Genomic DNA, 13,751 nt, shown 5'->3' with positions numbered 1-13,751 from the left:
ATCTCCGTCAAGTTAATGCTGGGAAGGGTTTTGAAATTTAAACAAAAACTTTTGTTGATAATTCTAAAATAATTCACAACTAAAAATTGTAAAGTAAAAATTGGAAGAATAGAAAACATAATTACGTATTTATTTATTTGTGGAATTGCAAACTATAATTCCGTAACCGTGCAACGTATAAAAAAGATGCATTTTTACGTTACGGTTTACGACACGGACGTCAATTTGCAAACTGTCACAACGCAACGTCGACGTAGTTTCAAAATCTACGGTTCTACGTCACGTTCAGGGTCCACGGAAACATTCATGCAAACTCCCTAATATTTGTACATAACTTGGAAATTTATCGATGCTTATTTCTTTACACGATTATTTTATAAAGAATTTAAATATGCATGTACTTTGTTTACTTTGTTGACTATTCTTACCAACTATAAAATCAAATTCATTTCTTCGAGATGCCTCCGATTTCCAAATTTTTGTGGCTACGAATTCTTTCCCGTAATCGAAGTAGTGATGAATCCCAATAAGAATTTGTTTTAATATTGGGAGTAATGAGATCACTCCGGAATAAATAATGTAGTGTGTCGTTTCACCAATTAATTCCAGGCTGAGGGGAAAATTTTCCATATCCTAAAATCCTACTAGTCAAAATTGCTTATTTATTCAAATGCTAGGTTGGATCTTTCTTTGAACAGAAAGATCAAATAGACAAAGCATGTCCTGTCTATTTACACGAGGAACAAATCTTCCCTGGTGAAATTAAATAACCCAAACTAATAGCGAACAGGTGCTAATGAAAATTTTTCATGATACGTGAATACATAGTTGATTGTTACACTTATCCTTAGTGTGTAAAAGTGTGTGTTCATTAAATTCTGGATAACTAACCAATATTGCATAATCTTAACTAATGATAGCGAAATGGAATCCTGTCATTCCATGAAAACAAACCGGTTTGATAAAATATAAATATTTGCCACCAGTTCCAATACATGGTAAGTACATACATAGGTATGTGCATACTAGGTGGCCCAGGCAAACTGGTAGTGAAAAGAAAGGATGTAGCCACAACAGTTTTCGTGTTACAAATTTCTGACTAATTTTAATGGAAAGCCAGTTAATTTTCGAGTGGAAAACAATATCTAGTTTTTGAAATTTCCTCCCCCTCATAAATCTAGCGCTGAAGACGCGGGATCCTGTCATTAATTACAGTGCGCACTGAATTTGAGGACAAATTCTTCCATTTCGTGGCCAAAGATTTTTTTAAAGTTTGAGTTCGGGTACAGTCTGTGCATCCTAGTGAGCGAGTTGACTTTTCCTGCTCGCCACTTACCAGTAATGTAAATGATTTTTGTCACCAAAACTTCTAATTTGCAGCTAATACAAAATGACTTTATGAAAGAGAACTTTTTATAACAGTTTATGCTGGTGGGTGCAATGTCGGATCCTGGTATCCTCCCACTTATCAAAGTCCCTCAAAAACTGAAGATATCTGCAACGTATGATGTGGACCGTGTATTGAAACCACTTTTAGAATAACACTTTCCTAAATTGTACGGTAAAAAAATAAATAAGGTGATTTTTCATAATGACTCAGCGTCTTCCCAGACGGAAAAGTTGACCCAAGATTATGCAAAGGACCTTGAAGTTAGATTTGGGATAAAAATCACTTCGAATAGTGAAATACCTGTATAATCCCCTGATGTAAGTCAAATGGACTTGTTTGGGTTCGGATACTGGAAAAGAAAAAGTTTGTAAGGCCTAAAATCGCGACCGCGGCGAAATTTAGAGATCTGAGATATACAAAAGTATATAGATTGTGCATATATGCTTCTGTATATCTCAAATCTTTGAATTTCGCCGCGATTTTAGGCCTTACAAACTTTTTTGGCGAAAAATTCCTGTGGGCGTCAAAAAAATCGTACACGGCCCTACCAAAGCTCATTATTCTTCAAAACGCATGCCGCATCCAGTAAAAAATATTGCAAAGTTCAAAAAAAATTATCCATGAACTTTTTTTTTCGACTATTCATTTTGAAAGTTTAAAAAAATTCGAACTTTTGACCTGTCGGTGACCTTAAAAATCGACGACGCGGAATTATTCGCCAATGAGTTTATACAGCTGCCTGCAAAGTTTCAAATCTGTAAGTGCACGGGATCAAATCGCAATTAAAAATACGCAAACGTATACTCTATTGTTGTAGATAGTGTATGCACTTGTACGAATAAATTGTAAAAGCAACCGTAAATACAAATATATTGGTTACTTCCTATCCAGTGATCTTATGTGTTTTTGCGTCACAAAGAACAACTTCCTGTTTTTTGAGCTTACACTCATGAATAAAAATTACATATTCTATGTACAGCTTTAAAAATGTAATGTTTATAAATAGCGACAAACATTATTTTGAATACTACTACAATGACAATATGTGTTTTTAACGTCTTCATTTACTGCAAATATTTTGCAAATACCTCATGACCAGCAGTCGTTATGCTAAATAATAAGCAATACGCGGCGATCGATCGCTACGGTATGTTTAGGAGAATATTTTTTACATAAACGAGTCCATTTTTGAAGACTTGGAATGTCACATTTTTAACTTAATTAACAAATATGTATCCTCATGCATTTAATTTGTAACTTGTACATACACAGACTTCTTTTATTTTCCTTGAAACCTATTGATCCACTCATTTCGGGTCTTTCATTGAAATATCAGTAAATTAATCAATCAATATGAAAATACATACGTAAATTTTTTGCGTATTGGACAAGGACAACGACAAGAACATACTTGCATACTTGTCAAATATACGGTAGCAAAACCATACTTTTATGCTTGAAATGCAACCATTTCAGTGTATTTATTTACCTGTCAAGAAGTGAACCTCCTTTATAAGATCGGTATGCCTGTCCGTCATCCCTTGGTGCTATACATACGTATAATTAGCGAAACAGCCGAGAAACATGAAACTCTGAAGAAAATTATAATTCATTTTGAAGTTTGGGCATGAGTGCCTAAAACTAAGGCGCTGCGTAAAAAGGTCACAGGGCACAGCGCAGGATCATAATACTTTTCCAAATTAGTAATATTTATTTTTAATTGGTTTTTAATTATCTGGGTTGGCATACTAACCGCTAGAACTAGATTAACGTCAAAAATTTCAAAATTGTAACGTTGTGGGTACATTTAGACGTTATTTTGGGACTGGGAGAGCTAATTTCTTACACGCTCTTCTTTCTCTGGGTCGTCTTTTCACCGATGTCAAAAGAATAATACGTGTCGATATGAGAGTACTTGGTTTCACCTCTTTGTTACATATTATATACATATGTAAATAGATATGCACATTTGTAACGGTTTACACGTGCTTATGTCTGACACATTAATTGACCAGATACATACAATTTAATTACTTTAATCATCCAGTCAGTCGTATCTGCATTGATTGATGAATGGTATTGACAACAAATTGATGGCTGCAATCGGGATTTCCAATGATATTGAATCCCTGGACATGCATATTAGTCAATGCTAAAGAATTGTGTTCATACAGTGGGAATTCCGATTACAACCAATACTACGACGCTAAGATGTTATCGGCGTGCCACTTGTACTTAAATACAATCTAACTATATACCCGGTTTATATATAACTGCAAAATGCACATTCAAAATCTGTGCTTATTTGTATTTACATCCAACTCGAGTTAGATTGATCACAATCCACAACCTTAAATTTTTAGTATTTTTCCAATCATAAAATTTATTTTCCGTCTCAATTCCATTTACGAAAATGGAAACATATTTAAATTTCCTACTACTCGTCGTGTCGATATGCACAAGATCCGTGGCTTCCTTTGAATTGGATCCCACATGGCCAGACACGGCCGTGAAAGAGATGAAAGTTTACGGAACTGGAATCGTCCTAAATTCCGAGGGCAATTTAATCGTGATCCACAGAAGTGGCATCATGCAGCCGGGAGCACCTGTAAATCAGACGATTCAAGAAGACGTTGTCCTAGTCGTGGACTCCGTGACGGGGAAAATACTGCAAACTTGGGGGAAAAACTTATTCCATTGGCCACACGGTATCGCGGTTACAGGAGAGGGGGATATTTTCGTTACGGACGCGATTCTTCATCAAATTTTTAAGGTGACAACATTCTTAGAAATCCAGTACTAAAATAATACCAAGCGGTATTCATATATGACTCTGCCAAAGTGGTGTTGATAAGGAAAACCGTGAAGTCAGAGCTATGCTGGTATTCAAGTTTTACCATAACTGTAGTATATTTTTGCGAACCGGTATAATTTCAATACCAAACGGTAACAACTCTAATATTCCGAGAAATCAATACCTTACTGATAATACCAGATTTCCAACAGTGTAGCAAATCATTATCAATATGATGAATAAATATTAATATTACATTAATATCGTTAGGCGACAATATTTTTGCCACCAATTATTTGCAATATTTTTTTCCGAATACTGAAATAATTTACACATAAATGTAAGTAATTTAATAGCTTTCTTACCATTTTTAGTTTAAATACGACCCCATAACGAAAGTATGGAACGACTCCGCCATTCTCACCATCGGAGAACGGTTTATCTCAGGAAGTGACACCACCCACTTCTGCACCCCATCCGACATTGCCCTTGTTCCTGGAAGTGGAGATTTCTACGTGGCCGATGGTTACTGCAACAGCCGAATTGTCACGTTTGACAAGAATGGGAATTATTTATTTGAATTCTCCGCCGGGTCTGCCGACACCCCAAACCCTATTCCCTTCAACATCACGCATTCCGTTGCACTCGCGCCAAGTTCAAACTCAACCGAATATTTAGTCTTTGTAGCTGACAGGGACAATTCCAGAGTCCAAGTTTTTAATCCCACCGGCTCATTTTTGTATGAATTGAATTCCCAACAGTTTGGCGCTGCCGGGATGCCGATGATGTTTGCGGTGACGCATGCACCCCACGCAGGCGATAAGTTTGGCCGGATTTATGTGACATATGGGCTAAATCAAAACGCTAACTTTGCCGAGGTTGACATAATAAATGGCGAAAATTCTAAAGTGGGCAAGTCATATGCAATAGTTCCTGATGGAGAAATTGGCGATTGGTACGAAGCTGCGCACGATATTGCCGTGGCGAAGGATGGAAACACCGTCTTCGTTGCGGTGTCAAGGGCAGATAGATTAATCCTCAGAAAGTACAAGCGGAATATGGGAGGAGGAAGTGGTCGCAGGATGGGTGGAAGCGTATTAATTTTATTGTTGACTTTTGTACTGGTAAAATGGAATTAAAGTCATTAAACAAATTTGTGTGAGGCAGAATGCATTATTTTATCGATCGTATTCTTATACAGTTTCACTGCTACACATGTAATTCTGCATACATTCACTATTTAGCTTCGCTAAATTGATTAGTCTTTCGCGTAGTTATATAGGTTGATACTTAATTACGCAAGTGTGTTCTGTCCTCTGCTCTCGTGCATTTGCATACATATCTACATACGTAAAAATTTCGAAATATTTATCTGCTCACCTTTATTGCCTGTACTTTTTACCATATTCACTAAAAACGATTAAGCACTAAAATCTAGAACATATTTGTTTCTTATCACACAGCTTCAACCTACATTTAGTCCATAAGTAGCAATGAAATTGTATTATCCACAACAAACCTTATCAACAAAAGCTCATTGGATCGTTTCGCATAAAAAAACGTGTAGTTTCCGACCCCCACCGGGATCGCAATAGGCCTCATAGACTTCATCACTTTACAATGCAACTTTCTTTCTGAAACCGTGTTAATTTTTCTCAGAGTCCTTAACTTGACCATAACTTCAAGGAAATAGTTCGTCTGCGTGTGAAATTTCGAAATCTTCCCCCAGCCAAACTTAACGACAAGGGTAATACACAAAAAGGCAAGCGTAATTTGAAACAATGTACTCAGAGAATATAGCGTGTAACCTAATTATCGTGTAACTCACGGAAATTGTGAAAGTGCAACATCCCAATAGCCCCACTGAAACCGTGTTTCTTACCACAAATTCTGCAATTGCAACTTGGATCTGCCAAAATTGGTACCACATAATTAGCACATGCAAATCGTACAATTTCCTTATTTTAGTTAAGAATAAAGGACAGATTTTGATAGATGTGCTAATGCAGTGAATGCAATAAATTACACTTGAAAATCCTAAGCATATCATGCGGCTCATTTCGTACAGTGCTAAAATATTGCATGTGTAACATAAAAGAAATATGAGTAACCGCATATTCATGCCAGGAATAGTTTCCACAAACATGTGTCGAATCAAGTAAGAAACTGGGTCCAATTCCAAGATAACAATCGAAATAAACGCGAGGACTGGGACTCCAAAGTAGGACATCAACACGAAGCCCGAGAGGATAAGAGAGACCAAACTGTCACCCCAATTTTGTATTAATTTCCGGTAATTAAGGCTGGAGTGGATTTCAATCTCTGTAAATTCAATGAGGATATCCATTACCGATATTTCTTCGTATCCTTAGTATTCTTCGTGTCGTAAAATAACTTACGACGCTTACGAGATTTTGTAAGCGTCGTAAGTTTTTGTCATAGAAAATCGCGTTACTACGCTTACGATTTTTACGAAACCTGACCCCTTGTTTTTTCTTCGTAAACTATTTTACGATACTAAGGATACGAAGAAATAACGAATACCCTCAATGTAATGTATAAATTTGGTTTTGAGTTAAACATGCATGAGCTTGGCGGATATCATAGATATTGTGTAATTGGACACTGGAGGGCAATAATACTCAATCGTAATATTTAAGTAACGACTACCTATATATATGTAAAGACATTCTATGTAAAAGCCGACTATGAAAAAACGAACTATGAAAAGCCTATTCTATATATGAAAACGAAACAATGAAAAGAATGACTATGAACTGCATGGCACCGGAAGAAATAATGTTATGCTAATTGAATGAATGCATTTTGCAATGCATTTACCTTTTCGAACGTGCCAATCGAATTCTACCGTTGTTTCCCAAGCATGAACGCTTATCTGATCCGTATCCAGGATTACGATCAAGTAGGCGGTGATGCACATCATGCTGACGATTATGCTGCACATCCACCACTAAAAACGGACATCTTGCAAGATCTGATCCTCATCTCCAGCCAAATAATAGATGGACATCACGGACACTAATAATGTCCCCAGGAGGAACAACAGTGGGATGAATTTGTCATACCAGCGTTTCAGTGGTTGTCAAAGTCAGTGTTTATCAGGGCGAGCACGATCTTTTTGGAAGGAATTTTCTTGTCGGATAACATTCTGTAATTATAAAATGGTAGTGGCACCGCTACCGCGTGAGGAATTCCATTTTGATAAGCAAATTGATAAGGGAGCTGGTCCGGGATAGGGTAGTATTCCATGTACAAGAACTGGACCAGACGGACCACACCCAAGGGTGTGGCCAATCCATATGGGAAATTCATTTAAATGGTTAGTTAACCATTGTAAATATTTGTCTGAAGTATAATTCACTCCTGAAAATTCAAAAATTTCTCCTATGGGACGCCTAAATACATATGTATGTACATACAGGATGTGGCAGGTATTGCTTGCACAAGGCACAGGCAAACCTATCTCTGACTACACTGTTAAAAATCTAGTAATGGCACATTTGTATTTATTTAGTCTGTATTGGTGTTGATTTGGTAATAACTTCCTACCAGATTGGTAGTAGTTTATTTCTGTAGTGGAAATTTTTGCGAGTGAAGCGAACTACATACACATATTTATAACCTGTGTATCTCCAGGTAGACAGTTTCTTTCACATGCATGATTTCAGAGGGTACCTTTTAAATTTATAATTTATCTATGAATCAACTTATCCAATATGTACAGGAGAGGATATTGGCTTTTATATTCTGGGAAAATTCCTTGCCTTGATGTTTCAGAAGTTGTTTGGAATTTTATTCGTTTTATTTCTGATTAATGATAATTTGCAAGGACATGAATGCCAATGGATATTTGGGGAAAATGTAATATTTCTTTAGGATACCTAAACCCTAAGCAATTGGAAGAATAATGGTTCACTTATATATCCTTTTACAAATATGTCTACAGATATTTAGCTCAAATATTCGGTAAAAGTCGGAGAAACTGTGGCACTATTCCTAAATAAATAGGATGAGCTCGTTAGTAGTTGACCAATTAGTTTGAGGGAAGGCCATTGTTTAATATATGTATAATAGTAATACAATATACTTTTAGGCTATTTTTTATACATATGTATGTATGGAGATTACATGTTAAAACTCTACTCACTCATTTTAGTAGATACAAAGTAGAATGTTTTAAACTTGTCCAATATCGATACCCATATCTTAAAATTTGTTGAAATTTCTAATCCTAAATATAACTAGAAAAAAAGTAATACATTTTTAATGTGTCCCTAAAATTGAAACTTATATAAGGCAAGTAATTATAAATTTATTAAAAGGCTGATATCTGTATTGATTGGCTACATGCTTGTACTATATAAACATGAAATTTGGTTTAGTGAGTTGCCTCAAAACATGCTGGTCTGGCCAAATTACACATTTATGAATGAGCAAAGAATTTGTCATACAAGTTAATTTGTCAAGGTTTGTCATTGATTTTGCAAACAGTCAGAATCACCAAGATTGCATAAATATATACAAAATACAAAGCAACCAGGAATAGTAACCCAGCCTTAATTTACATATATCTGCACATAAGTACCTGTGTCATGAAATGTAAATTGTGGAATATTCTTTGATTAAAAAAATCCGATTCGTAGATAGATACTTATCCGATCATTGTCGATATACATATGCAGATGTTTTTATTTTTTCAATTTACCTAAATGATGCCCAGCCGAATCTTTTCACACATAATTGTATTGGATCAAACTTTCTAATTTATAAACCTTGTTACGATTGACGACAAGACAGCTACAGAATACATTTCGGAGGTTTTATCGTCATTAAAATATTCGATTATGTATATACGTATATTACTTCTTGGGATATAGATAAATATTTAAAATCTTAGGGTGCAACTTTAAGGCGATTGTCGGGAAAGAATGCATGCACAAGTAATCTTCGTACTTGTCCTGACGTATTAATGTGCGATTGACGTATGCAAATACACACAAGGAAAAATTAGTTCACAACCAACAAGTAATTTATGAAATACCAATATGGGGACATGTATTTAAACAGTGTCCACAAATGGACTTCTACTGTTTATTATATTATGTAATGACGCAGCATTAATTGGTCACATTTCCTGTACATAAGCAAAAAGTTTCGTCGTGGGAACAACTGTATAGTCTGTTCAATAAAATGATACGCAATTTTGTATGCGTTTCTTATGGAAAAATACGTCTTCTCACAAATTTTAAACTATTCCTTGTTATATTTAGCTCATTGAAAGATATAAATATTTTTGTTAGTAGAAGGAAAATAAGTAATTTATCAAATGTCAACCGCTGGCTGAGAATTTCCCACCAATAAGCTAACATGTGCTACTAAAATCACAATAACTTCTTGCCCCCACTCATGGTTCGTGAAATTTTAAACTATTTGGATATTACATTATAATTTCAAACATTTGAGACAAACATAAGTGGGGACACAAAGTTACAACGCTTCAAAATTATTAGTCAAAATTTTGAAAACTAAAATTTTTTAAGATGATTACGGCGAATGAAATAACGTTTAAATAAGAGTAAACTGTATTAGAAACATGTTGCACTTGATATTTTTAATGCAATGCGTTTTTTAAATTTCAAAACACAATAGTAACTACTAATAGTAGGCTAATATTTTAAATTAAATTTTAATTTTTTTGACGTAAATTTCTTTTATAAACTCGCGATTGTTGATAAAATCGGGGACAGAATCTAAGACCTATGCCGCAATTAGAAATATGTATGTAGGTATGCCTTCAAAAAAACTGAGTCCAATACCTACCATAAACTCGTTATTTCTGCATGTGAATACACACTCGATGAGAAAAAAAACGATAACTAATAGATCATAATAACAGATCAGTGCAACTTTATTTCATTCTTAAAATTTTCTCATAGCCGTATTGCGTATGGGTATTAAGTATATCTAAAAAAATATTCTTCATCCAGAATAAAGCTGTTATGAATTGTTGCAAAATATTTGCTTCCCATATCACTTTATTACCTGGAAAGTCCAGCTAATTGCAGTATTAAAACAGTCAAACAAATGCAAATGCACTGCATATGTACATATATTTAACTGCAAATAAATAATCAGCAAGCAGTTGCAACTCAGCTTCGAAACAGTTCTCACTTAATAAAATAACACAAAAGTCCAGCAGGAATTGTAAATGTATACATATTTTCGAAACAATCCGTTACCTAAATAAAGTTTCCAGAAAATGGGATCATATCTTTCACCTCGAACAGAATTTGAAACGAAGCAAGAAATTCTAATTAATTCGCATTACTACGACGTCACAAACTGGATATCTCGTCACCCCGGGAAGCATTATCAAATTCTACACCAAAAAAGGTGAAGATGCATCCGCAGCATTTGACCAATTTCACGGGAGATGCATCACAACAGCGACAAAGTTCTTGAAGCAGCTACCAAAACGGGAGGCAGTCAGGAAAAATGGCAAATAAAATATTTGGCACTAAATTTACTGGGCGTACTCATGGCAAAGGGGGCTTATTTGGTATCGAAATGCAGATCATTTGCATATATGTCAAATGTATATATTGCTTAAAAATATTGCGAAATATAAGTTTTGCGGACAAAACACCCTGTATTAGGGTTGCCGCGGGTAGCGAAAATGCTACCCGTTACCCGACCCGCTACCCGCAGCACAACTACCCGTACCCGCACGGGTACCCGTGCGGGTACCCGTTACCCGCTACCCGTTATGAGAATTAGGTTAAAAACTAACCAAACTTCAGAATAAATATGATTTGATCAATTATTTGTTCATTTGGGTTGATATGTACTTTAAGATAATGCTATGCAAGTAACGCATGCCATAATTTGCTCGTAAATATCACTCGTTATTTTTGAAACCAACAATTTTGGCTTGCATTGAATCGTTTTTCAAGCTAAACCGATTTATGCACATATGTCAAAAAATTGAGCCAAAAAATAGGAATTACATGACACTTATTTTTCCGTTGAATGACCCGTTTAATGGAAACTATTGGGATGGGATAGAGAGTTCAAAGTCCACCATGGTATTTGTTTAATGGAGGAAAAAATACGGAACATTTACTTGAAAATTAAACTTTGCCGCCGATATTTTTCTTCGAAGGGGCCGTTCAACGGAAAGATAAGTATCACGCGATTCCTAATTTGTGGCCTGAATTTTTTATATACTCGCTGGGCAATCTTGGTATGGCTTGAAAAAGGTTCAATTTTTAGTTTGATTTTTTCAAATTTTGATTTGAATTAAGTTTTCATTCGAAAATATTATCTACAAATACATTTTTTGCTTTGAATCGGATTCAGGTTTTTCACCTTCGAACATGTTAAAATCTCGTCAGTCTTACATACATAAATACACACAAATACAAGTCAAATTATTACTATATTTAGAGCAGGCAAACAATAATTGCTCCGCAGTTTCTGGACGTCAAATATATTTGAGGCTAGCATAGGCTTCTGTGGCTTCCGAAAAGAGACTCCGGCTATAAACGTTTGTTGCTGACAAATGACAAATTTTGAAATGGAAAAATAATAAATTGACGCTTTTGTTGGTAAATGGACTAACTAGCTGCTAACTTTCTTTGTGAACTGAGTTTTGACGAAAATTAAATAAAAACTGAACTACCCGTTACCCGTGCGGGTAGTTCTCGCTACCCGCAAGAATCGTGCGGGTATGCGGGTAACGGGTACCCGACCCGTTACCCTACCCTGTATTGAGTTTTGAACGGCTATCTTGGTTTTTCTCACCTAAAAGTTTGCTATATCTGACAAATTTCGGAAATTTTTATGTTGATTCGTTAAATTTATGAAATTTCGAAGGTTGACGTGAATACGCCCATTATAATTATTTAATAATCATAATTCAAAAATAAATTCAAGTTTGCTTCGTCACTTTAGCGCTTCAAAATTCCCCTGAGGATCAGAAACTCGAAAGAAATGATGCTCCCTTCAACCAGGAACTATCCATGCTTAAATCCACTTTTGAGGCAGAAGGTCTCTTCACTCCGTCGTACTTCCACGTGTTCGTCCGTTTTATGGAATGCGCTATTTTAATGAGTTACGGAATCTATTTGACCAGTAGTACGTCCCAAATCGTAAAATGGGTCGGCTTCTTCACCACCGCCTTAGGCGTCGGTCGTTCCGGGTGGGTCGGACATGAAGCTGGGCATCGGTCACTAACCGGAAATATCAAAGTCGACAAATTATTGCACCAACTCTCGTTCGCGATGAGTATCGGGGTTTCCCCGGCGTGGTGGAACAGTCAGCATAATCGACATCACGCGATGCCGCAACGTCTCAAATATGACGTCGACTTGGAAACCCTTCCCCTAATTGCGTTCAATAAAAAAGTACTTCGAAATTCGAAAATGGGTGGATTTTCAACGAATAATTTCTTTATTCGGAACCAAGCAAAATTATTCCTCGTAGTGGATACGTTTCTGGTCATGTTTAATTGGAAATTGTAAGTTTTTAAAAATTTCTGAATCTCGGTATTAAAGTTTCGAGCAGAATAAATATTAATTGTAGAATCCCTTAATCCCAAAACATGGCATACACATATATGTATATGTAGAGGCGATTTGTATTCGATTTTGTATATGTAACATAAGTTTACACAATTTCACAAAACAGAAAATTACCCCCTTTATTTGAGTAAAGTTGCAAAAATGTGTAAGCTAAATTTCCTTGAAAATATAAATGCATATTGATAAAGTTTGTAAAACTTTTTCAATTTAAAGATTTTACAAAGTTACCAAGGACTGCGTGAACAAGGTGTCTTTAAATTGAGGCACTATAAAATCTAAAATAATTTCAAATTCCTAGTTAAATAAAAATTTAAAGATTCAAGAATGAATTTTTCCCCCACGGTCGGTAGAACCTCTTAAAGTTTATGCTGCCACCTGATTTTGTTGCACCCACATTTTTTCATATTGCTCAATTTGCATAAGTAAAAATTTCGAAATTACATCAATTTATTCAATTTTATTTCTAGCTTCCTTTGCCCTCGCTACGTTCTTAAGAAACGTGCCTACACGGACGCGTTCTTCATGTCGTTGCACCATCTCATCTGGATCGCGTTTCTGGGTCCTGTAAACCTTTGTATCATCCACTTTCTATACTCGACCTACCTCATTGGAACCTTCACGCTGAACCACACCCATCTCGATGTAACTGAAGAGGGGAAAAGCTGGGTGGAGTACGGCTTAGAGCACACCGTGGACATCACCTCCACCCCGTTGACAGATTGGTGGATGGGTTATCTAAACTTCCAGATCGAACATCATCTTTTTCCTCAGATGCCGCAGTATAATAATCACCTCATCAGAGACAGAGTGGCCGCCCTGGCGAAGAAATATGACCTTCCTTATCAGACGCTCGGATTTTGGGAAGCGTGGGGAAAAGTTTTCAGAAACTTGGAAGACGTCGGAAACCATGTGGAGAAGGGGTCGGAAAAATTGCATAATTTATAATACATACTGCATTAAGTTG

The 13,751-nt window shown here is 35.9% G+C and overlaps 2 protein-coding genes across 2 annotated transcripts; both read left to right on the top strand.

Moving 5' to 3' along the window:
- The first annotated feature begins 3,556 nt into the window (after positions 1 to 3,556).
- LOC110850068 (peptidyl-glycine alpha-amidating monooxygenase A) lies at positions 3,557 to 5,337 on the top strand. Its single transcript, XM_022097550.2, has 2 exons — positions 3,557 to 4,163; positions 4,559 to 5,337. Exons 1-2 carry the CDS (start codon positions 3,804 to 3,806, stop codon positions 5,321 to 5,323), a joined length of 1,125 nt encoding a protein of 374 aa, XP_021953242.1. The 5' UTR covers positions 3,557 to 3,803; the 3' UTR covers positions 5,324 to 5,337.
- Positions 5,338 to 12,226: 6,889 nt separating this feature from the next.
- LOC110850326 (acyl-lipid (8-3)-desaturase) lies at positions 12,227 to 13,732 on the top strand. The gene is made up of 2 exons (XM_022097759.1): positions 12,227 to 12,723; positions 13,255 to 13,732. Exons 1-2 carry the CDS (start codon positions 12,227 to 12,229, stop codon positions 13,730 to 13,732), a joined length of 975 nt encoding a protein of 324 aa, XP_021953451.1.
- The last annotated feature ends 19 nt before the right edge of the window (positions 13,733 to 13,751 follow it).

This window comes from Folsomia candida, unplaced genomic scaffold (assembly GCF_002217175.1).
Source record: "Folsomia candida strain VU population unplaced genomic scaffold, ASM221717v1 Fcan01_Sc005, whole genome shotgun sequence".
NCBI classification, from domain to species: Eukaryota; Metazoa; Arthropoda; class Collembola; order Entomobryomorpha; family Isotomidae; genus Folsomia; species Folsomia candida.
This window is presented reverse-complemented; position numbering and strand designations above follow the sequence as displayed.

What these genes read in the sequence shown, in the direction of transcription:
- LOC110850326 (XM_022097759.1), top strand. Translation starts at nt 12,227, where the DNA reads ATGCTTAAATCCACTTTTGAGGCAGAAGGTCTCTTCACTCCGTCGTAC. An exon ending in GTCATGTTTAATTGGAAATT is followed by an intron (nt 12,724 to 13,254) that starts GTAAGTTTTTAA and finishes TTTTATTTCTAG; the next exon opens with CTTCCTTTGCCCTCGCTACG.
- LOC110850068 (XM_022097550.2), top strand. Translation starts at nt 3,804, where the DNA reads ATGGAAACATATTTAAATTTCCTACTACTCGTCGTGTCGATATGCACA. An exon ending in TTCTTCATCAAATTTTTAAG is followed by an intron (nt 4,164 to 4,558) that starts GTGACAACATTC and finishes TACCATTTTTAG; the next exon opens with TTTAAATACGACCCCATAAC.